This window comes from Ruditapes philippinarum, unplaced genomic scaffold (assembly GCF_026571515.1).
Source record: "Ruditapes philippinarum isolate M1 unplaced genomic scaffold, ASM2657151v2 ctg3775_1_1_1_1, whole genome shotgun sequence".
Classification (NCBI taxonomy): domain Eukaryota; kingdom Metazoa; phylum Mollusca; class Bivalvia; order Venerida; family Veneridae; genus Ruditapes; species Ruditapes philippinarum.
Window position 1 is genome coordinate 82,547 of NW_026854177.1, and position 26,888 is coordinate 109,434.

A 26,888-nucleotide genomic window follows, 5' to 3' on the forward strand; every position below is an offset into this window, starting at 1 on the left:
TATATCAGAATATATCATATGGTTTTTCAATAGTACGTCAGGTTCGCGGGACAGATTTTATTGAATGTTTGAAGCTACAAGCATGCAAGCATGCCGAATGTCTTATTGTCTCGCCCGCTAATTAGCATACATATGTATATAACAGCTTAGTGGTCGTTATGCCGAGGTAATTTCCGATGATTTTGTAACATTACAAGTAAAATGCAATGTCTTTTTACTGTTTTCGTTTGACACAATATATATGGCTTACTTTTTTTTGTATTAAGAAAAAACATAATTCACCTACCATAAATACATGTATGTGACTTTAAATAAAGCAATGTGGACATGGAATGTAAAAAAAAACCTATTTACTGTCAAAAAGAAAGCCAACATGTGTCACGCACTGGACATTATTTCGCGACTCCCAGACGTAACTTTCTCTTATTCTCTTTGTCAACTTAAAATGTGAGCTATTCTAGGTATTTAATGACAGTCCACAAATAAAATTGTTTTTCATTGTATATCAAATTATGGCTGATTTATACCTGAAGTTATCAATATGTGGTCTATTTGTGGCCACAAATGATGAAGTTGATATATGTATGATCTTGTGGTGTGGCTATAACGGTCATATTTGTTGATATATCAAATACTAATACTTATAGTTTTGTTTGTTTTTGGTTTGGTTTCTTTATGTTATTATCGACATAATTGTTACTTGAATACGCATCAGTATTCACAGAACAGAACAGAAAATCTCTTTCCTAACTCAAGTTAGATAAATAACGTGTAAGTAAACATACAAAAACATATGTATGCATACATTTGTGGGTGAAGTGTTGCCTTTAAGTGTTGAGACATCATAACTGTAGCCACCTTTAAGTGTTGAGGCATCAGAACTACAGCCAACGTTTATTCATGCGTGGTCGTATGAGGCGATTAAATGGGTTCGAATTAGGAGTCTATGCATCTCTTAGCTCCGGCAGGTGAGGTTGTTTTGACCCCTGGGAAGTGTGTTACACCCGATGTTATCCAAAATCATCTTTCCTGTTTAGGCGCCATATAACCTCAATCGTATAGTTGCGCCGTAAAACCAAACAAACAAGTTTAAACCTTATTTGTCATGACGCATAAGTATGATATTGTAATAATGATAAAGTCAATGATTTGAAAAGTGAAGTGTTTTCTACACAAGAACAAAGCAAGCTTGATAATCATTATTATTTAAAATCTTGAGCACATTAAAACTATATGTGTATTAATATGTAGTAGCATTTACCATTGTTTATTTATCGGTGCGCTGTTTTCAGATTTTATTTTCGTTTTTGATTACAAGGTTTTATCATGAACTGTCAACATTCTATGGAACCATTTTGAGAGCGTAGGAAGACTTTGTTATTGTGGCTGATTTGGTATCCTTTTGTGCGTCGCGTTGGCGCTAGCAACAACACGACAAAGCGCCAAACGGGGCGTTGTCGCGCTGTCGTCTTATCTCTAGTGCAGCACGCCAAACGGCGCGTTGTCGCGCTGGCGTCTTATCTCTAGCGCAGCACGCCAAACGGCGCGTTGTCATGCGGCGTGTTGTCGCGATGTCACACTGTCGCCCGGTTCAAATTGAAGGATTGACTTATAAGCCAAGCGACAGGGCGACAACGCGCTGCACGACAACGCGCGGTTTGGCGTGCTGCTCTTGAGACAGGACGACAAGACGACAGCGCGGCAGGACGACAAGACGAAAGTCCAACAACGCGCCATTTGGCGTTTTGTCGTGATGTCCCTACCGCAAATTAGATGCACAAAAGCGTAACAAATCAGCCACCATACTTAATACTGTGTCTCGATATGTCATGACTAATGTACTATTTTTCATATTCATGTGGGTGTATTTCTTTTCAAATAAAATTATTTAATAAACGATTCAGTATATTTCCGTACATGTGAGTAATGCGCGGGAAATAATTCACAGAAAAATTGGCAGGCCGCAGCCGGGACTCAAACCAAGTCAATCAAGCGACCTGTGGATTTAGTCCCGCCGGCGGCGTGCCATTTGTTTTGTGTGTGATTTTTCTTTGCATATATACACTACGTTTATTTCGGGTAGAAGTACGTACATTTTTTTATAAGATGTGTAATACAATTCTCCGTATTCGGTTGTATCATGCAAGGACTTTAAATATACTTCGAAAAAAAAACGACACTTTGGAGCGGATTCGTGATGCAGTGGTGACACAGATGTCACAGATGATCGATCCACTCTACACTATTTACAATGTAAATGGTCTTAAGGACACATGTCCCATGTGCCGGTGCTTTGCAATGGGCATTTGCTGGAACTACTGTGTTTTCTGTATCAATTTGTTCCTTCTGAAATAACGGTTATCAATGGGCGTTGCAGATAACGGCAACAAAAAATGAGTACAAAAATGCGTCATAAAATAGATAATAAATAAAAAACCCAAAACAACAACAACAACAAAAAACTTTGTGCAGTTGTGACATTTTCCTGTAGACATTCCATGATGTAAATAGTGAGCTTTCTTTTTTTGCCATTTAAAACGTATTGCTTTAACTATAAAGTACATTTTTGGCAAGATTTAGCTAATAGAAACGATTTATTTTTATGTACAGTGTCTCTACATGTGTATAAGTGCATGCATAAGTTAGAGGTTTTTTTTATACGCTGCCGCTTAGTCACACTCGTACATGTATATCGCAATGTCATGTGACGACATTTCAGTATGTGACCTATCTTTTTTGCTTTTTTTGCTTATTTTATTGACATTTATATGACATTTACTGATTTTTATAAATGTATATATATCATATCCATAAGGAGACATAATTTTGCACATTTCGGAGACCGTTAACAAAGGTATGTTTAAGGCAGTGTCAGGCAGTGCATTATACGATTTAACAGCTTAAAGGCCCATTATGCCCAAGTAATGCCTTTATTGTTATTTCTGAAAATCTTTTTAATTTTGGTGTACTTAAATAGCATTCAAAAAGTTACTCATTACCTCATTACTTGAACCAATTTTTTCAGCTGTTGCTTGTTAGCAATAATTACACTTATAGGGGATTATATTTTGTATGGAAGTCAAAATACTACTTTGTTTACATTTTGCTACTTTAAGACGAATCGTTTCACATTCACCGCTACATTCGTCGGATAACAAGCATCTAACATTCTATAAAAGAATTATCTAAACATTATAAAATAAGGTTTGCCCTATCTAAAAAAATAAAATTTTATTTGTTTCTGAGGCATAATGTGCCTTTAATGTCTAATTTTTCAAATGTATTGATAAAATAAAAGAATAAAAAAAATCCAATGAATGAAGTCATATTACTGATTCCCATATAAAATTGTGTGTGTATATGTTTATTAGATATAAACGATAATTGTGAGTAAATGACATTCGGCCATTTACGTTACACTTCGTATTTTACGAGTACGTATATTCGGCAATTTCCGCTGGTTAGTGTCAAGTGTGCGCACAATGAGAAACAACATAATCTAGGTAACAATTAGTTCCGGATTAATTGAAACCCATATAGAAAATAATTAAAAAAAGAAAAAGATATTTACATTGCAAGAAATTAGCAGTCTATAATTAGAAAACCTATATACATCTTGTGTTTTGAAGCACTTTTGTATGTAAAAATAAAATCTAAAAAAAAGGCAAACTGGCGCAAGTGTTAATTTTGTACTGTGTCATACAACTACATTGCCAGTTTACGGGACCTGCTTCTTCTTCTGCAACAATGTTCCAATATATCCTTGCAAGCGGCTTTGAACCGTGAGTCACAAATGCTGTAAATAACAGGGTTTATAGCACTATTTAAAAAGTACGATCTCAGAAAAAACTTATACACCGCTTTGTTTGTCTCCGACATACCGTCCACAAAGTCACTTTTAATCTGTCTTATGAGCATTAACAATAAATGTGGTAGAAAGCTGAGTATAAATCCCAGCGTGACGACGAACATCAAAAACGCTGTCTTCCTGGCACGCGCCTGTTTCAAAAATTGTGTCCGTTTCAGCGTTCCCGTTTCAGAGTCGGTTCGCGCACTTGTTATTGACGTCATGCGGAAAACAGCGTTTGAAATACGATTGCTTATTGATGAGATTCTACGAATAACTCCGCTTTGTTGTTTTGGTAATATTTCTTCACTTGACGTCGGTGAAACTTGCATTTTCACCTCATCCATTTCAACGTCCTGAAACGATATTTGGCTTTTCTTAAAATCCTTTTTTACAGATTCACTATTGTCAGTTTTCGGTTCTTTATTTTCATCTGCGTCTGCATCTTCTTTAACCTTGATACCACTGTCTTCAGAATCTGAATGATGGTCTACTTTCTCCTCCTTACATTTTCCGTCTATGTTTTCAAGTTTTATAATGTTATTTTGGCCCTTTTCAGTCTCCGTACTTTCCAAATTGCACGTATAAGACAACTCGAAGTCCTTCTTGTCTGTCCACGAGTCGTCGTTTTCTTGTTTTCGCTTTTTCTTTGCACTCCACCTTTTTTGTGATTTTTCATTATTCTTGTCGAATTTCGCTGTTGCATTCGGACCTAGATCCCCTGCTAATTTTGAGTCATGCGGATCGATAATTGAGGATGTCATTGGAATCGACATATTCCTACCGAATGCTTTCTTCATTTTATTCGAATGCTTCCGAACTTTGTGACCGATGAAACAGTATAAAATAGACATAGAAATTATCCCGGCAACAAACATAAATCCGAAAACAAGCGCGTAATAAAACGGAAACTTCGTTTCGGCCATTTCGTCTGCTGTAGAACATTCAGTTCCGGTCATGTTGAACTCTGGGATATTGAACGAATGCTTTCCGTAAACAAATATGGCGGGCCAAGAGACGAAGAGCCCAAGAAACAATGCCAGGGCACATAGACATTTTGCAACAGACGTACGTATTTGCCAGCCGAACGGTTTACACACTTTCCTGAATCTATCCACCGCGATAAACAACAGTATAAAAGATGAGGAAATAGTTCCCAACGTGTTGAACACTCTGGTTGTCTTACATAACCACACATGTTCAAACGTGTACTGTTCCAGTACAGTCGAAATCTCCAGAGGAATTGCAACGCAACATGTTAAAAGGTCCACAGCGCTAAGACACAAAATAAAACACTTGGAGTTTGACATTTTGAACCGCGTTCTGTACACATGGATAACAAGAACATTTCCAATCATCCCGACCACGCAGATTATCATTAGAAACACAATCGTCGGGATAAGCCTTTCCACCTCCGCGGCGTTCATCTCTTCAAGTGTCGGCACATGTTTCGTAAACATCTCGCTGGACTGCGTTGTTATTAGCGTCACGTTAGACATGACGTCGCGTTCGAAACCTCGCTTGATTGAATTCCTGGTGTTGAGTCTAAAATATGTTCGCCTGTTTATTCATTCAACTCTGAAATATAAGGTGAACTATTAATCGAATGAATGCTCATTTAATTTCAGAAAACGTTAATGTATATGAATTAATTCTAGTATTAAAAATGAAACTAAGAATTAAAAAGACCAACTTTCAGTTATAATTGTTTCATTGTTGGTCGTTGTACTTTAATTAGCATAATACAAATCATTAAAACTTCTTGGAAAAGTATCCAATTAAAACACTAAAGACACCGGAAGCATGCAATTACGGAAATAATCATCACATGAAATCTTGTTCAGCCAAATACATGTTAAAGTACAACTGCGGCCGTGGCATTTCATCTCTAAATATTATATTCGTGAAAGAAATACTAAAACAGAATTTTGGTTTCATTGCATCAATAACTATATCGGTTTTAAACTTTCTATATCTAAAAACTGATACTTTTAATACAAACGAGAACTTTTGAACAATCTGCCATCTTTAAAATTGCAAAATTGCTTGAGTTAAAAAAAATTCATGTACTTTCAAAATGCTTGTATGAAAGAAATATGGAAGTAAATTGCTTTGAAACCCACGAAATCATTTAAAAGCGAATATGAAATATAAATTTCCAGAGTAATTTATACAGTACACTAGTTTTTAGTTATATCATCAAAAATGATTTTACATTAAGTAAATCTGAATTCAAACCGGAACATTAAATGTCATATTTTTAACAATAGTCTAAAGTATCAACCAAGGTCAAAATGTAGATCAAAGTTGAAGTATTTACATCATATGAGTGCCTCAAAGGCCCGAACCGATTATACTATAGCAATTAATCACTTAATGCCCGGACGAATGACTCAGGCGTTCGTTTGAAATGGACCAAAGACTAGAACATAACTTATAACAACAAGAAATTAGTCATATGTATGTAGATATATACTTATATTGCAAATCGTTCTTATTAATTAGACAGCCGCCGGACAGATGAACGTAGCTTACGGGACATGTATCACGTGACCGGAAATACTTATCTGTTACAATCTTCAAAGGGAGACTGACCTAATTATTTGATCTATCTTTCAGACAACAATTCGTACATAATTCGCTTATTAAGTACATTCTATTGTAAAAATTTTGTTCCTTTTCTATAAACAAATATTTTAAGTTACAAACGTTTTTATTTCAAGACCTCTTAAAGGCCACTAATGCCACAGAAATTTAAATGCCCAAAAGCTTTTTAATATTGGTGTACTTTTAATTATTGTATATAAAAAGTTACTAATTGGCCATAATTGGCCAACTTCTGCAATAAAAAAAAAAATAAAAATAATAATGCTAATGATGATGATGATGATGATGTTATAACTGTTGTTGTTGTTGTTATTGTTGTTGTTGATGACGACGACGGCAGTGGTGATGATGGTAATGGTGGCGATGATGATGATTATGATGATGACAAATCGACGTTATTAATGTTATTACTGTTGCTGTTGGTGTGGTTGTTGTTGTTGTTGATGATTACGATGATGAAGATGATGATGATGGTAATAATGATGATGGTGGTGGTGATGATGATTATGATGATGATGATGATGATGATGATGATGATTATTAATATAATGATGATGATGATGATGACTGTGATAAAAATTATGACTTTATTTCATTCCAAACATTTGCACATGCTTACTTGGCTCTCAAAAAAGTATATGTGTGAAGTATATGCCGCATCTACTGCCAAAACTGTGCTGTTTGATGATTAAGGTTGCAATCTCACAAGTTGTCGCAGTCAATTTCATTTAATAACATCAAGATGTGGCAATTTGTGGCAATTACGTTTTATTCCGAGCTTTATTATTTCAACAAACTGCTTCTAGCAATTTTTTTAGACATTTTACGGGCGCCCACTTTTCGTATTACGGGGTGATTTTTTACGAATTAAAATTTATTGTGAAATTATGAAAAATTGTCTAAATTGAAATTTAAAAAAGAAATTCAAAAAAGAGAAATAATGCCCTTTTTCACAAAGAGAAGATTGCTGCTCAGTAAGAGAAGAGAAATATCCTATGCCTGAATTTAACGGAACATATAGACAACTTTAGACAATTGTGGATTTATTTTTCGACAGAAATGTTTGTTTACGCACATTTGATAAAAAAGAATACTATTTCTCTGGAATATTAAAAATAAAAAGAATCATATGTTAAGTTCACCTATGTCACTGTATTTCAGGTAGTTTATGTCACTGTTGTTCATATCACAGTATTTCCAGTAGTTTATGTCACTGCATTTCAGGTCACAGTATTTCCGATAGTTTATGTCACTGTTTTTAGGTATTTAGGGACACAGTATTTCTAGTAGCTCGGGTTATATTTCCAAACAGCCGTTTATATATAGGGTCATTTTAACCTGTCAACCTGACAGTATTTCAGGTAGTTCATGTTGCTGTATTTTTATGTCACTATATTTCAGGTTGTTTATGTCACTGTATTCTAGGTATTTAGAGATACAGTTTTTCTAGTAACCCGGGTTATATTTCCAAACAACCGTTTTATATAGGGCCATTTTAACCTGTCAAAAATCATTATAACTAATAATATAAAAGGAATAAAATAATAATAATGATAATTAAAATTCATGGTGAGATTTCAGATTTTCAATAAAATGTTACTACATTTATATATGTTGTTAAACAAAAACAGTATAATATGACATAGTCAATATTAAACCTATTACCAAACATGTTTTATTTGTAAATTGAGACCAATCATGGATGTTTATAAAGGTATAAAAATTTGTCATCTAGACGTAGCTGATCAGTTATGCGGTTTTCACTGGAATCATAGGAAAAATGTGAGACTGAGCATACCTTCTTCTGTAAGAAAATGTACTTTTTGTAATGATGATGTTAGTGACGAATTTCATTATCTGTTTACATGTCAAAAGTTTTTTTATGACTTAAAACAGTATTTCTATATAAATCGCACTTTTTATCAAAATATTGTTTACTTTTGAAAATATAACTTTACTAAATAAACTGTATATATTTATCGTTTATATCGAAATAATATCTAAAAACATGTACTGTAACACTGAAATGCCTGGATTGCTCGTTCACTTCTAACATGTATATTTGCTATTATTATGTTTATTTGTAATTTTACATGTCATGAGTTATCCATATACTTTTAATTGTATTTGGATATGTTCGTCATTCTCCATTCACTTTCACACTCGTAACATAATATGTCTTAATTATTCACTGTCATTATTATAATATGACGCTGATGCTGTTTACTTAATGTAAACCTAAGGTGGAAATAAAAAAAAGTTTGAAGTTTCAATTTCTTAATTGAGATAAACAATAAATTTGCGTAAGTTTAGCTGGATATATGGGCAAAGTCATAAATACATCCTTATTAAAAGTTATTTGAACTAATAAACGTTTTCATTACAGTGCAAAGTTTATTGTTACATCAACTATTTGTATTCCTCAATTAACAAAAACATTGTATGTTATTGACATCCGTAAAATTGATTTGAAGTCTAGTCGTTATTCAACCGTATTTAAATAGATACAATAAAACGCGTGTCATCGTGCGTGCTAATAATAAAATAAGGTATAAAGAAATTACTTTAAAATGACATTGCCTGATGCTAAATGAGATAATATTCAAACAAAATTTACGCTACTCAACTTTTAAAAGATTTTATGAAGCTGTTTCATTTTTTTTGTGTTTTAATAACTTATCCAAATCTGGTCGAAATTTCTTAAGTGCATTTTTTAAAAATACAGATATATATTGAAAATGCTTTTGTTTGTTTGTTTGTTTCATTTTACGCCTTTTCCCAACAGTATTTCAGTCATATAGGCGGGTAGTTTCCTAACCATCGTTCCTGGAGAGTTACACAAGTACTAGACTACCTTCCTCCGCGCTAAACTACCAAAGCATCTCCCGGGGATCGAACCCACGTCAGTGAGGTAATTGGATTAGAAGTCATCGACTCTAACCCATCGAGCACAGAGGCGTTATATTGAAAATGCAATTCTGGAAATTAAATAAATGTAAAACACATTTTCCAATTTATTTGTTCACGAACACTGTACTGTACGAATGAATGTGAGTATCTAAAAAATATTTCGGTAATATATGAACATACGTATATTAAAGCGAAATACTGATTAAATGGTATTATACAATAAAACGTTATGGACGGTATTTAAGAATTTATTATCTTAATAAAAATTATGTCAAGGGTGTTTGTAGATATTGTAATACAAATACAAAAACGAAAACTGCTACTGCTGTTGTACACAAATTTATCTCCCAGTTCAATATACAATCATAATTAAGTGTTTCTTTTTTGATGTTGTTTTTGTTGTTGTTTTAATTTATTTATCTTCACATATCTAGCAAGCACTTGAAATCGCTCATCGATTTATATTCATTTCAGTAAGATGTACATATGAAGGGACACTACTAAAAAGATTATTTTAGTTATCACATCTTCACATTCTTAAGCTAAATCCCCCTCCCCCGCAAAAATAACAACAAAAATATCTGTACAGAGTTGGTACCATGTGTCAAACACATGCGTAAACTTTCATGCATGTAAAAAAAAACAACAGTTCGTGCACTAAGTACATTAAAATACTTATCATACTTTTGTTGTAAATAACCTTCTCATTGTTAAAAGCTGGTGACAGTTGGTATTTCCAGAAGAATTTTTGCTTTAGTTTTGAAAATGTAAAACACTTGAATGTAAAGTCTATATACACTGTACCGATCTTTTAGCTTTGCTTAGGAAAGTTAAAGGGACTCCGCAGAGGTTTTTTGACATGATGGGAGTGAAAATATTTTTTCCAGATAAATATACCATTTGATGTAGGTTTAGACCACTAATCTTTGTGCCAAATTTCAGATCATTCGTGCACTACGTTTTTCCAAAATAATTATTCAAAATGTAAAAAATGACCCAAAATGAAAAGCATTTAAACGCTTTTCACTCAAATCGGGCTAAGAAAAGCATAAAAATACTATTTTCAATCTATTTCAAAGTACATTTTTTAACTATCTTTGCATATATTTCTGTTTAAAGTGCCTCCAGCTCATTTATGTCAGAAATTCAAATGTTATGTTTTTTGGCTTTTAAACCTCAGTGGAGTCCCTTTAACCAGTTACCCATTGATACATCACTGTGAATTTTATTAGTTAAACCGGTCATAACGGCAGAATTCCCGACCCCCTTCCATGTTTGTTATATGTATATTATAAACTGGTAGCTTATTCATTCATTCATTCATTCATTCATTCATTCATTCATTCATTCATTCATTCATTCATTCATTCATTCATTCATTCATTCATTCATTCATTCATTCATGTATTTTATCATTAATTATTATTATCTTTTTTACTATATTTTTCTATTCTTTTAAATACATTTTTATTTCTTTTTTGCAGGGGTGGAGGGGGGGGGGTTGGACGACGTTACACCAACACTGTACAAATCATATGGACATCTTCCAGCGTTACTGGTGGAGCAAGACCAGAGTTGCCCCTACATACAAAATTTTAAGCACGAACTGGCACCTGAATAGAACCACTGATAGCGTCCTCTCATGAAAGAATCAAAGTCCCTGGCGGGTTCGAACCCACAGCGACAGGGGTTAATTGGTTTGAAGTCAACGACCTTACCGCTCGGACACCGACGCCTAAAACTGGCCGGTAGTTAATAACTACTATATATTATAACTTAACATGCTCAGATCATAGATGCAACTGTCCTGTTAGTAAAGTTCCGAAGAAGTGAAGAAAGTTATTGCTAAATGCTTGTTAGTTAATTATTCGTTGTTATTTAAAAGGTAATAAAGTAAGAAAGATACCAGAAAATAAACAAATTATCCAATTAATCATCTTCTTAAGCTGAGCATAATATAAAGCATCTTAGTGAATAATTTCAACTTAGTGAAAAATGATATTTTTTGACAAGTTGAATTTTAAAAAAACTAACAATGTGTGTACAAATTTAGTTTGAAAATAGGCAAGAAAATGTCCTAATTAAAACACATTAAAAATGTTGTGGATGGTCACAGGTATTGGAAATAAGCCATGTCAAAAATTAGGAACTTTTCAAGAGGATGAAATATTTTACAAAGAAGTTTTTTTTATGGCCCAATCACTTTGAACAACTGTTCTATTTTATAATTATGTTGTTGATAAAAAATCATTGATTTGGAAATGTGCAACTTGTCATTGTCAGCTGGAAATATAATTTGACCCACAGGGTTTCAGTAATAAATACAAAAATTGGTTAAATCGTTTTGTATATATGATTACCTTATTTCCTCCATAGTGGAAATGGAAATTTTAAAACAAAGGGACGTAATTTGGTAAACTGAATTCGAACCGCAATACGGACTTTACCGAGAATATAACTGTAGCGCCACCTGTTAGCATAATTTGGGTGTCACATATTATTACACCAGATGTCGCGTCGTATTAGTTATGCTTGCTGCATTCGGCTTTCGGCTATGCGTCATTCAACCTTATGACATTCGTCATTCAAGCTGAGTAAATAGATCCAAATAGTTAAGTTATTGAATTAATATACCAGATCAAAAAATGAATAATAATTGATCGTTAAATAACGATATCAACATACAATTAAGCAAGACGCACACAGCAGAAAGCATAATGTGCATATAAGAAAGCAACATGTAAAGGTCAGAATGCAAGATGTACAAGTCAGAATGCAAATTGTACAAGTTAGAAAGCACGATGTAACGTAAGAAAGCAAGATGTAATTTTGGCGTTAATACCCTTCCATACATAATCATATTCATTGTGTGAGGAAGATAAATTACGTTTAATATCTAATCTGTCATATTTGGAGGATATTATGCAGTTATCTTTACCTTTAACATCCTTCACATAATTTTCCGGTAGTATATCTTATCAGAGATATGGATGTTATTTAAATCTCTAATCTTATGATGAACTAAAAGCATATAATTATAAACAATAATAACAACAACAAACAACAACAAGCATCACATTGCATAAATATAAATCCTCCAAATGAAAAACAGTCCTTATTGTTAACTGAAAAGAAGGAAGGGAAGGGAAGGGAAGGGAAGGGAAGGGAAGGGAAGGGGAAGGGAAGGGAAGGGAAGGAAAAAAGGAAAGGCAAGGTAAGCCAAGGTAAGGAAGGAATGCAAAGACAGGAAGGGAAGGCAAGAAGGGAATGGAATGGTTGGGAAGGAGGGAAAGGAAAGGCGAGGTAAGGCAAGGCAAGGGGAAGGCAAGGAGGGAAAAGAAAGCAAGTCAAAGGAAGAGAAGGGGGTACAGGACAAAGAGTAATCTACCCAAATCACTAAGAAATAAAAAGAAAACCAGATATTACGGCAGATTAGGAACTACTGCGATCATTGCGTTTGAATTCAATTAAATTTTTGCCATTTTTACGAAATTTCAAAAATGTTTATATATTCGTTAAATTTAAAATTATTAAAACCATAAGATGGTTTGAAACACGCCTACAATATTTATATCCCTTTCATCAACAGTTCATCGAACATGACATTACATACAGTTACCAAAACTTTGAAACATATTCCTAAGGAAAACAATTTAATAATTTAAATGAGACTTTAGTCATTTTAGCAAGAAATTATAATGATTCATGGAAATTGTGAGCAATTAGAGCTGTCGGAAATTCACACAAAAATTAATCAGAAATTAATGTAAAACTTGCACGAACCGGAATGCACGAATCGGAAACTGTTATTAGTCTATTACGATGACTTACTGTTTGGAATAAAAGAATTTTGAAAAAAATAAAAATAAAAATCATCTTTGTTATTGTTTTGAATATGCAGTGTGTATATATACATACATGTATATTGTAATAACTTTATGACCCTATTTCCTGTATATATGTATTTTAGGCTCTAAGAGAACGGACCCCGAACATGTCACCATTTATGTCCTTTGACCCTAATCGCTCTTTCTCAGTGCGCTTATTGATATGCTTTATAGAAGAATTAAGATTTTAAAGGCCCATTATGCCTAAGAAGTGAACATTTTGTTCATGTCTTTAGAAAGAGCAAGATTTAGTTTCAAGACGTTTAAATAATTACTAAGAGCTTGTTATAAGGTTGTCACCGTGAATTTGAGATTATTTGTGATAACAGTAGCAAAATGTAAACAAAGAAGAAATTTAACTTGCATAAAAAATACGTAATCACTTTAACTATACTACTAATAGTAGTTGGCAATAGCACCAGAAGCAAAAGATAATTAAGCTAGTTTGCTATTGAATAACCGTTAAGAAACTACCACAGTACACCAAAAACTAAATGCTTTTTGAAAATAAAAGCATTTCTGAGGCAGTATGGGCCTTTAAGTGACTTCATACCAGGTATTTTTACATTGTAAACATGACACTGTTGTTCAGGGAAAACTTGGGTTAATAATGCTACAAACAGCTGATGCATATATAATGCTATTTCATGGAAAACACCACTTTTGATATGCCGAAATAAAACAAAGTTCCTCATATTAGAGGCCCATAACGCCACAAAAATGCTTTTATCTTTATTTCCAAAACTATTCTTAATTTTGGTGTACTTTTATTGTATTCAAAAAGTTTCTCATTTGCCAATTATCTGAACCATCTTTTTCATGTGTTGCTTTTTGGCAAAGAGTACAGTGAATTAGTATTTTGTATTGAAGTCAAAATAATACTTTGTTTACATTTTGCTTCTTTTAAAACAAATTATTTTACCTTTACCGCTGCTTCCTTCAGATAACAAGTATCTAACATTTTGTAAAACCATTATAAAGGTCTGTCCTTATAAAAGTAAACATTTATTTGTTTCTGAGGCATAATGGGCCTTTAATATTGTTAAAGTGATATTTTATGGTATGGTAAAAAGTCCTTACTGCATGTTTTATACATGTATAAGTACGAAAAGATATAGTATTACATCGACAAGAATACACAAGGCAATGTTTGATCTTGCATACACTGTTTTATAAGGGATACACCTAACATGCCTCATAATTCCTGATCATTGACGTTGATAAATCATTCACCTTATTGACCTTATTCATAGGTCGTGTAAACTGTATTGTTTTTGCTGCATTCATGACGATGAAATGTAAAAAAAAACAACAACAACTTTACAACAGATGGGCACAGACATACATGAATACACCACCCTTAAATGTTAAAGAAAAAATCTCAAGATTGGAAAAATAAATAAAAAATAATAATAATAATTGTAATAACAAAATGAAATAAAATAAATTAAAATAAATGATAATAATTGAATAATAAGGAGAAGAAGAATAAAAAGAAGAAGAAAGAAGAAGAAGAAGAAAGTAATAATAAAGAGAAATAAATAAAGATATAAAAGCTTGAGGGAAGGAAATCACTTTGCATGTCAGTATCATATTATTTTTACTTTTTATAAAATATTTTGATTTTTTTTTACTCAGTCGACACTTCATTGTATTATGCATTAAAATTATGTTGTTGTTTTTTTACTTTCGATTTTTTCTAATTCAATTTAGATTCTTTTATTTTTATCTGAGAGCGACAAGATATCACGTCGGCAAATTGAATTTTTAACTCGACCGGACATGAACACGAGAAAGATTTTTTTTTTTTTTAATAAAACAAAAAAAAACCCAACCACAACCACCGCCACAACAACAGCAGCAGCAACAACAGCAGCAGCAGCAAAACACAACAATGATAGTAACGGATCTATTAATAATAATTTCAAGACAGGCGTTAGGGAACGCTTTCAGTGTACATTAATTTTTTATGACAAGTTTTATTTGATTGCACTACTCTAATTTTGAAGAACTGCGGTACACATGTCTGCATTTTCGTTACTTCGAGCAGGCAAATCTCATTAAAATATGCATTCCTATTTTACTGGGAATTTTTCAAAACAAGAGCACCGCATACGGTGTATACCGACGTCTATTAATAGCAACGACTATAAATAAGTTAAAAAGGGACATAACTCCAAAAAATATCTACGGTGCATTGCCCACGACGCTTACCAATTTCATTTAAAAGGGACATAACTCCTAAAATATTGATTTCATAGTATGTGAGAAGTTAGCAGTTAACAGTGAGCTAAGCAAAAAGTCATTACGATTTATATAGGGAAATCAATGATCTGCTGTTATGCTCAGCTGGGTAAGCAATCTAGCAGAGCATTCCAAAATTAAGTGTAGAAATGTTTTGCTGGTATGCTCAGCTGGGTAAGCAATCTAGCAGGCCATTACTAAATATAGTGTAAAAATGCTCTGCTGGTATGCTCAGCTGGCTAGGCAATCTAGCGGGGCATTCCAAAATATAGCGTAAAATTGCTCTGCTGGTATGCTCAGCTGGCTAGGCAATCTAGCAGGGCATTCCTATATATAGTGTTAAAAATACTCTGCTGTTATTCGAAGCTGGCTTAGCAATCTAGCGGGGCATTCCAAAATATAGTGTAAAAAACTCTGCTGTAATGCTCAGCTGGCTAAGCAATCTAGCGGGTCATTCCAAAATATAGTGTAAAATGCTCTGCTGTTATGCTCAGCTGGCTAAGCAATCTAGCGGGGCATTCCAAAATATAGTGTAAAAATGCTCTGCTGTTATGCTCAGCTGGCTAAGCAATCTAGCGGGGCATTCCAAAATATAATGTAAACATGATCTGCTGGAATGCTCAGCTGGCTAAGCAATCTAGCAGTGCATTTCAAAATATAGTGTAAAAATGGTCTGCTGTTATGCTCAGCTGGCTTAGCAATCTAGCGGGGCATTTCAAAATATAATGTAAAAATGCTCTGCTGTTATTCTCAGCTGGCTAAGCAATCTAGAAGGGCATTCCTATATATAGTGTTAAAAAATGCTCAGCTGGCTAGGCAATCCAGCAGAGCATTCCTAAATATAGTGTAAAAATGCTCTGCTGGCAAGCTCAGCTGGCTAAGCAATCTAGCAGAGCGTTCCAAAATATAGTGCGAAAAATGCTCTGCTGGTATGCTCAGCTAGCTAAGCAATCTAGCAGGGCATTCCTAAATATAGTGTTAAAAATGCTCAGCTGGCTAGGCAATCCAGCAAAGCATTCTGAAAATTAGTGTAAAAATGTTCTGCCGGAATGCTGAGCTGTCTAGGCAAACTAGCAGGGCATTCTTAAATAAAGTATAAATTTCGTTGGTCTGCAACTGATTATTTGGCACTCGTAGACTTTCTGAAATATTTAGTGCCAATGCAGATAATGACATTTTTGACTTCTACGGGACCCTCAAGTGTCTATTTCTTTGGTCTCCGACTGATTCTGGGACGATCGCAGACTTTCAGGAATTTTTGGTGTTAATGCAGATAATGACATTTGTGAATTTTTAGGACCATCCAGAGTCCATTTCGTTGGTCTGCGAATGTTTCTGGAACACTCGCAGACTTTCAGAAATTTTCGGTGCCAATGGAGATAATGACATTTTTACTTCAAAAGGACCCTCCTGAGTCTATTTCGTTGGTCTGCGACTGATTCTGAGTCACTCGCAGACTTTCAGGAATTTTGGTGTCAATGCAGAAAATGATATTTCTGACTTATTGGGACCTTTCTGAATCCATTTTTTTGGTCTGCGACTGATTCTGAGGCACTCACAGACTTTCAGGAATTTTTTATGTCAAGGCAGATAATGACATTTTTTACTTCTAGGGACCATCCAGGGTCCATTTTTTTGGTCTGCGACTTAATCTTGGACAGTCACAGACTTTCAGGAATTGTTGGTGCCAATAGAGATAATTACAATTTATGACATTTTTGACCATCCAGAGTCTATTTCGTTGGTCTGCGACTGATTATTGGGCACTTGCAGACTTTCAGGAATTTTTGGTGCTAATGCAGATAATGACATTTTAGGGTAAAAATGCTCTGCTTATGACTAAGGGGTCCTTAAAAGTAAAAAAGTCATGATCTGCAATGGCACTAAACATCCTGAAAGTCTGCGAGTCTCAAGAAATCAATCGCAGACCCGAGAAATGTACTCTGGCGGTTCCCTAAAAGTCAGAAATGTCATTATCTCCATTGGCATCAAAATTCCTGAAAGTCTGCAAGTGTCCCAAAATCAGTCGCAGACCAGCAAAATGAACTCTGGTGGGTCGCTAGAAGTCAAAAATGTCCTTATCTCCATTGGCACCAGAGATTCCTGAAAGTCTGCCAATGTCCCAGAATCAGTCACAGACCATAAAAATGGACTCTGGCGGGTCCCTAGAAGTAAAAATTGCCATCATATCTATTGGCACCAAACGTTCCTGAAAGTCTGCGAGTGTCCAACAATACGCTGCAGGCCAATGAAATGAACTCCTAAAGGTCCCTAGAAGTCAAAAATATGATTATTTCCATTGGCACCAACCATTCCTGAAAGACTGCGAGTGTCCAAGACTCAGTCGCAGACGACCAAAATGGACTCTAGAGGGTCCCTTGAAGTCTTAATTGTCAATATCAGCATTGGCACCAAAATTCCTGAAAGTCTGCGAGTGTCCTTTAAAAAGTCGCAGAACAATGAAATAGTCTCTTAAAGGTCCTTAGAAGTCAAAAATATCATTATTTCTATTGGCACCGAAAATTCCTGAAATTCTGCGAGTGTCTCAGAATTGCCTAGAAGTCGAAATTGTCAATAAAACTTTGGCAACAATAAATCCTGGAACTCAGAATCAGTCTGCCAACTGAGCATTCCACCAGAGCATTTTTTAACTATATTTCGGAATGCTCTGCTAGATTGCCAAGCCAGCTTAACATTCCACCAGAGCATTTTTACACCATATTTAGTAATGCCCTGCTAGATTGCCTAGCCAGCTGAACATTCCACCAGAGCATTTTTTCACTATATTAAGGAATGCTCTGCTATAGTGCCTAGCCAGCTGAGCATTCCAGCATAGCATTTTTACACTATATCTAGTAATGCTCTGCTAGATTGCCTAGCCAGCTGAGCATTCCACCAGAGCATTTTTTCACTATATTAAGGAATGCTCTGCTATAGCGCCTAGCCAGCTGAGCATTCCTGCAGAGCATTTTAACACTTTATTTAGTAATGCCCTGCTAGATTGCCTAGCCAGCTTAGCATTCCAGCAGAGCATTTTTACACTATATTTCGTAATGCTCTGCTAGATTGCCTAGCAGCTTAGCATTCCACAAGAGCATTTTTACACTATATTTAGGAATGCCCTGCTAGATTGCCTAGCCAGCTTAGCATTCCAGAAGAGCATTTTTACACTGTATTTAGTAATGCCCTGCTAGATTGCCTAGCCAGCTTAGCATTCAAGCAGAGCATTTTTACACTATATTTAGTAATGCCCTGCTAGATTGCCTAGCCAGCTTAGCATTATAGAATAGCATTTGTACACTATATTAGTAATGTCCTGCTAGATTGCCTAGCCAGCTTAGCATTCCAGCAGAGCATTTTACACTATATTTAGTAATGCCCTGCTAGATTGCCTAGCCAGCTTAGCATTCCAGCAGAGCATTTTCTCACTATATTTAGTAATGCCCTGCTAGATTGCCTAGCCAGCTTAGCTAGCCAGCTGAGCATTCCAGCAGAGCATTTTAACACTATATTTAGTAATGCACTGCTAGATTGCCTAGCCAGCTGAGCGTTCCAGCAAAGCATTTTTTTCACTAAAGCTAGGATACTCTGCTAGATTGCCAAGACAGCTGAGTATTGCAGCAGAGCATTTTTACACTATATTTAGGAATGCCCTGCTAGATGCCCAAAACAGCTGAGCATTACAGCAGATCATTACCTTCCCTATATAAATTGAAATGCCTTTTTGCTTAGCTCACTGTTCACTGCTAACTTCTCACATACGATTTCATAATGATGTCCCTAGTCTTGCAACGGTGCATTGTCGATGTCGATTTAAAATTTAATTATTGGTTAAAGGGTTATATTGTTTTGAATTAAACTCAATAATTAGATAGCATTTTTTTTTTAATTTAGCAGACGACACTTTTAAGTAAAACATGACGTTAACAGAACAAAAAAAATCGAATTTGTGCACAGTACATTTGTATATTAAACACAAAAATGAAGTGTTGTTTTCTCTACATCTCAAAATGACACTAGCTGTCATATGCATTTATTTGAGGTTATAAAGCTATATTTAATGCAAAAATAGTATATCATTATACATTTTTAAACGATAGTATAACAGTGCTTCTATAATCTTATGGCCGATTCTCAAAAGAATTTTAACTTTTAATGTCTCTTTAATCTAACATTACATGGATGTTGTACGTACACTAATAAAATATTCCGGAACAAAATACTATGTTGCTATTTAAAGTAGGGGTATAAAAGTTTATTTTAACAACTGGAAACAATAAAATGTCCCGGAACAAAATATTATTAGGGGTTTAAATGGCTGATGCATGATTTCGTGCATGCGCCATTCGCTCAAGAGGTAGGATGCAGACTCATTTCTTTTATACTTGTATTTAGATGATATTCTAATAACAAATCATGCAGCTGCAGTTTTTTTTAGCTGCTTTCTACAATCGATTTTTTTTATGATTATGAAATCTATATACGTTACATATTCTTGTTTTCTATAGATTGTATGTTTTATAATAATAATTTTTATTATATACATGTAATTTGAACATATACGAAACAAAATAAGATTGTGCCTGAACTTAGAATAACCCGTTGTTAACGTGAATAATTTTAAAGGGAGACACAGGCAAAATTTTCATTTCTTAGTTTTGAATTTTTCATTAAATATTCTGTAAATGCCCTCAAAATGAATATATTAGACAGTCAAAGGAGCAAAACGTTTCTCCATATAAAGAATAAAATGATGGTTTCCTAACTTGACCCGCGTGGGTCAGGTTAGAGCGCTAACATTTCACAATAGTGGTCAAAGTGAACTCTGGAAACGTTAAAGAGCATGTCAAATGTATGACTTAGACTTGTTTCAATCATACAATATCCACAATATCTGTTATTGTAACTTCAAGGGTTTTTTCAAGTCACCTGACTTGTATTAAAACTATTTGGTGATTTTATTTGCGTCTAAATTCTGTTCAACATAAATAGATAAATTTACGCTTTAAACCTAAAATATATATAATATATACAGAAGTTCATGCTGAAACTTTAAGAAAAGTCATTTTAGCGTGATTTGAGTACATAAGATCATTTTAATATTTTTGTCATTATTTTGCCTGAATATCCCTTTAAACGCTAGATTCTATTTGTATTTTTCTGACGTACCGGGAATGACGTTTGCCTATCACGTTTGTTACATACATTTTTGTCTTGACATTATAGTCGCATAGATTTGACATTAACAGCTGCAATGATTGTTACAACTAGTTTAACAACATTACGGAAACGTAAAAGGGCCTCCATTTACAATGAGGTGTAAGACGACTAATTTTTGTGCGATTTTACTAGATATTTTAACACACAAAGAAAAGACCTTTTTTGTCATGCCTAGTTACGGAAACGTTAAAGAACCTCCATTTAGTGTAATAATGAGGGGTAAAGCGATTGATGTTTGTTCGATTTTGATTAGATATTTTAACACATATCAATTTATTTTATTCACAAAGAAAATACCTTTGTTGTCATTTCCTAGTTACGGAAACGTTAAAGGGCCTCCATTTTGTGCAATCATGAGGTGTAAGATAACTAATTTTTGTAATAATGAGGGGTAAGACGATCGATGTTTGTTCGATTTTGATTAGATATTTTAACACAAATTAATTTATTTTATTCATAAAGATTAGACCAGTGTTTGTCCTTCTTAGTTACGGAAACGTTAAAAGGATTCCATTTAGTGCAGTCATGAGGTGAAAGATAACTAATTTTTGTTTAATTTAATAAAAAAATTTTTTACACAAATTAATTTAAAAAAAAAGACTAGACCAGTTTTTGTCATTCTTAGTCATTTTCTAAAACTGCTTGAAGGTTTTCTGCTTAGGCGAATTGTTATCGAAAAACAAATGTTTTACAAAAGACAAAAATATACCTTTTCGCTTAGAAAATAGAATATCGCGAAAATGTTCGGCGAAATAATATCTTTGTGACTAAAATTAATGCATTTATATTAAACACATCATGACCTAACTTATTGGTGGCCCTTTAACGTTTCCGTACACCATACCATACATCATTATTGTAATTTATCAAGTTACATTTATACACAGGGACTGTCATTCGTTTGGATAGACATTGCACTTAATTGAGTTTAAACGACAAAACTATATAAACTGGACATATCATTTTTGTTTTGTTTTGACTGCTTGAACAGTGTGACAATTGTTGTTATTTTATTACCTGTATAAACTATGATCAACAGTGAATTGTCTTATTTATTGAGAAAACAAAAATATAAAACTGACCCTTTTATGTGTTTATCTATATGTTTACGTTTTTATTGATACATTCTACATATCTATTTGACATGCGCTTTGTTTTAATTGTTTTCTTTAAAAAAAAAAAAAAATAGAATGTTGTTTTTTTTTTGTATTATTAAAGGGACCCCACTCAGTTTTTTGACATGACAGGACTGGAAATATTTTGTATCTGAGATTTGTGTACCATTTGATATATGTCTGGACTAATAACTTGTGTGCAAATTTTCAGATATTTCCCTCACCCCGTGATTCTAAAATATTAATAATTTTTATTGTGAAATTGACCCAAAATGAAAGCGTTGCAACGCTTTTCACTCAAATCGGACTAAAATCGCTTAAAAAAATCGATATTCAAGTTAATTCTGGGTACATTTCTATATTATTACACTTTGCAGATTTTTCCATTTTAATTGCTTCACTTAATCTAAAAGTATGTAAGAATTTCATTTTTAATGTTTGTTTTTTTACCTCAGTGGACCCCATTTAAGTTAATGCTTTCCTTTTTAAAACAAAATAAGATCTGATATATCATTTGTATAAATGGCCTGCATAAAGAAGATTTAAACTTTGCTGTTTTAAAACAGTATAAGGATAATGTTTAAAGCTGGACACTCAGTAAATTTAAAGAATAAAGTTTCTTGACAAACGATATTTCAAACTGAAATATTGTTATGGCAACATACATGTATTAGGTAATGTCAATTTCAAGCTTAAGTTTTATTCACCTATTTGATTTGTCATGTCTTAACTTTTCGCTTTATACAGCATTTATTACTTTGTAATTTATTTCAAATATCAATTATATAGATATTAAACATAAACATGGATACGCTCGAGGCAATATGAAGATTCTAAAGTAATAAAATTTTCGTCGTTATGAAGTATGACTACGGTTTAAATACGTCAGATGTGTAAACAAACAAATAAAATATCAAATGTCAATGCCTTAAAGGAATAACATTCTGAAATTAGAAAATATTGATAACTGCTACACAGTCTATTTGTAAATAAATAAAATAATTTTCTGACTTCACACAAATTTAAAGACTAGTAGTGGTCACAATATGAATATATAGTGTCATTAAAACAACTGGCATTTTTATTTGACTTTACTTGACCTGTAATAAGAAACTTATTGTATTGTTCTTAACCTTGTTATCCTATCGATAAAATCATTTATGAATACATAAAATCATTCACGAATATATATATTCTTGATTATATAAAATTATTCATATTTATAGCATGTTATTATGAATAATAATACAGGTTGATGCGTTTACTATGTTTTTTCCTAAATTTGCTGATATTTAAAATCTTTCTTTTAAAACCAATTAAATGGATCGTAATTTGATAGTTATTGTTTAAAACTTATCATGTAAAATGTAATTGATGAAATAAATTGCCGTGAGAAATGTATACGAATTAAACGCTATATAAAACGATGATTTAATTAACAATGCAAGTGTTTTGCATGTTAAACATCTCGCCTACACACGTACATCAATCTACGAAAGACCGGTGGAGACATTTCAACTACGTCGTTGAAATCGTGAATTCACGAAGTTGAAATAGTGAATTCATGAGGTTAAATTAATGAAATCGTGAACTTTGAATGTTGAAATCGTGAATTCGTGAAGCTGTAATCTGAAATTCGTTCAGTTGAAATTCTTGAATTCATGGAGCTGAATTCGTGAATTCTAGATGATTAAATCGTGAATTCGTGAATTCTATATGTTGAAAACGCGAATTCATGAAGTTGAATTCATGATTTTGTGATTCTGAAGTTGAATTCGTGAATTTATGAAGTTGAAATCGTGAATTCATGAAGTTGAAATCGTAACTTCATAAAGTTGAAATATTGAATTCATGAAGATAAAATCTTGGAATTCATGATGTTGAAATCTTGAATTCTTTAAGTTGAAACCGTAAATTCATGAAATTGAAATCGTGAATTCTGAATGTTAAAATGATGAACCCGAGAATTACTTAAGTTTGAAATGTCATCAACGGTCTTTCGTATCATACAGAATATTTCCAGAGTGTTAATTCTTTACAAGATGTATCTCAATTTAACCAAATATATCTTAAAAATGATTATAAATTATTTGCTGTCAAAGTTAACATTCAATTAAAACGTTTTAAACTGTCATCCAATTACTGCAGTCAGTTTGACAGTATAGATGATCTTAAACAAAAACGATCTCATTTATTTTTTTCTCAGTTACAAAATATAAAATAAGTAAATCAAATTTATCTTAAAAGTAAAAAATAAAATAAATAAATAAATATTTTTCTTGATCAGTCACATTTGATAAACGGATAAACTTTTGATAAAAATTAAACCCTGTGGGTGGGTCGTATTTAAAAGTCCTTCGTTGAGCCAACCCAATGATAAATTTTAATTCAAAATTGACATATTTTATTTAATTATACATTATTATACTTTTTTACTGAAAAGTCTCCTCCCAGCCTCTAAAAATGTACATATATATTAAATTAATTACCTTTTATTATTTTCCGTATTAACATCGTGTGAAAAATATAAACTTGCAAATCCTTCATTGTTTCAATGATAAACATCTCACTAAAATACGATAAACATATCCACCGGCCCACTGTCACCGAAATAAACTTGCAAAATAAAGTATTTCCACAGTAATAACACTGGTGGTTTTGTGATGGAGAGCAGTTTAACATTTGGAGCGTGGCGCGTGATTATTTACTAAGCCATGTAAAAGTCGTATGTATATAAAAACAACTTATATATCGCCTGCATTTTCATTTCTTTGTAGCAATTAAACGCACTCGACCGGAGTCAAGTTCATCTGTTAATAAGATATTATTTTTTTTCTTTATATGTGACGCACTTTCTGTCATGACTTGAAAAATAATAATCTTTATTGATTTGAATGTGATTTCTTTTCTTTGCCATTTACTTTTTATTTTAATATCATGTTATTTATTATCATTATTTGTTTATAAAATACAAAAAGTAATAGAAATAGGTCATCGAAACACGAGGCTATCTGATTTGTACGAGGTGAACGTATTTAACTCTGACATGTTTTCAATAGTAAGGTCTCCAAACTATGATAAAATTTATTGTTTTTGTTCCTTTTTGCTCATACCACAGTTGTTTTGGTCCAATTCTATTCGATAGCCTGGTAAATGTTTTATTTGTTGTTGTTGTTGTTTTTTACCTTATATATTTTTGTTTCTGTGGTTGAATTATATGGATTGCTGAATGTTTTGTTCCTTTCTGCTCAGATGGCGTTTTTTTGCCCCGTCTCTGTTCTGTGCTCTGATGAATGTTTTGCGGTCCTATATGGCTGGACGGATACCGGTGCTGCGTTCGTTCCCTGCACATTACTATCCTTTATTATTATTTTCTTTTTTAGAATACCCGTATTTTACATAAGATATTCTATATCTGTTTGACGCTTTATCTCAAATGGTTAAGTTCATTTTTTGAAAATTATATTAAATACATGTAACCTCCTAATATTCAGACTCGTTCATTTAACAGAACAGAAAATATACATTATTACTTTTAGAATTGAGCCAACATGACTCCTATTCTATAGAAACGTGTATGATCGTAATCAAATAACAATAACAAGACAATTGTTGATAACTAGTAAACAGTCTATTGACAATGTATATATATAGCATTACTGTATTGATAATAAAATGTGGGAAAAAACGAACAAACAAAGAAACAACAACAACAAAAAGAAAAAAAGAGAAAAAAAGACAACAAGCAAACAAACAGAAAAAAAAAACTTTAAAAACACAACAAAACAACAACCACGACGCCCCCCCCCAAAAAAAAAAGATAAATATATATATATATATATATATTAAATAAATAAATAAATAATAATAATAAAAACATAAAATAAAATAAATAAATTAAAAAAAAAACGAAAAAAAAAGTTTGCTTATGCCTTCGATTTACATACTATTTTCGGCTATAGAGTCCAATGTTCGGTTAAACAACTTGTCAGTATTTGAACTGACAATGTAACATTCCAATCGATAGAGACAACAACAAATATGATGACAGCTAAATGTCAGTGGCCATGACAGTATCATGTACATTTCAGTCAATGTTGTCGGTGATACTTGTTGAACGAACAATTACCAAGCCGGTAACATTTTGTTGTTACACGTATCATCTCGGGTGATACTGCAGTATTGGCAATCGTCATTTCTCTTTTTTTTTCGGACAAAGTAAGTCTAAAATCAGTTTGAATTCGTATAAAATTAACAAGGAAGGACGGAATATTAGAATAACTTTCATTGGTCATTTTAAGATTTCAAACTGAAATCGGGCAATCTCATTATTTGTCCTGTCTTCATTTACATCGGAATTTTCACGAAACAGTTATACCAGTACTTTGTTATGCAACTAACAACATTCCTCGTGAACAACGATATTGTCAGTACTGTAATAATTTAGATTTAGAGGATGAGTATCATGTTATATGTGTCTGTTCAAGATTTGAAGATTTACGCAGAAAACATCTTAAAAGTTACTGTTATAACAGACCATCTATGTTATTTTTTTAAATCACTTTGTATTAGTAACATAAATACATTTATAAATGTTTACAAATATATTTATTAAAGGAGCTTTAAAACTAAGAAATTCAATTTCGAACCTCAATTGTAGTTGTTCGTATTAGGAATTTGGTGCTTTTCCAATTGTAGGCTTTATATTTATAATCATAAATACTCGCCATACATATATTCACGTGTATTCATTGTATTGTATATATGTATTCATTGCATTTAAACAAGACAATGTACATTTGTATAAGTCTAGAAAATAAAATTTATTTTCTGTTCTGAAAAGTTTTGTAATGATTTGAAAGAGATTCAACTGATGTTGATTTTTTTGGCTCGCCCGGAGTTGTCATATTTTTCCAAAATTTGTGTACCATTTAACGACAGTATGTACCAATAATTTGTATGCAAATTTTCAAATAATTCCATCATCCCGTTTAACCAGAATTATTATATTATTATAATGATGCAAAATTACCCAAATTTGAAAAGCGTTTCAACGCT

General features: G+C 32.9%; 1 protein-coding gene across 1 annotated transcript; it reads right to left on the minus strand.

Annotated features, from left to right (window-relative positions):
• Positions 1-3,566: 3,566 nt before the first annotated feature.
• LOC132739268 (muscarinic acetylcholine receptor M3-like) lies at positions 3,567-24,541 on the minus strand. Its single transcript, XM_060726945.1, has 2 exons — positions 24,320-24,541; positions 3,567-5,425 (listed from the first exon to the last, which is right to left on the minus strand). Exon 2 carries the CDS (start codon positions 5,344-5,346, stop codon positions 3,706-3,708), a length of 1,641 nt encoding a protein of 546 aa, XP_060582928.1. The 5' UTR covers positions 5,347-5,425; positions 24,320-24,541; the 3' UTR covers positions 3,567-3,705.
• Between the last annotated feature and the right edge of the window lie 2,347 nt (positions 24,542-26,888).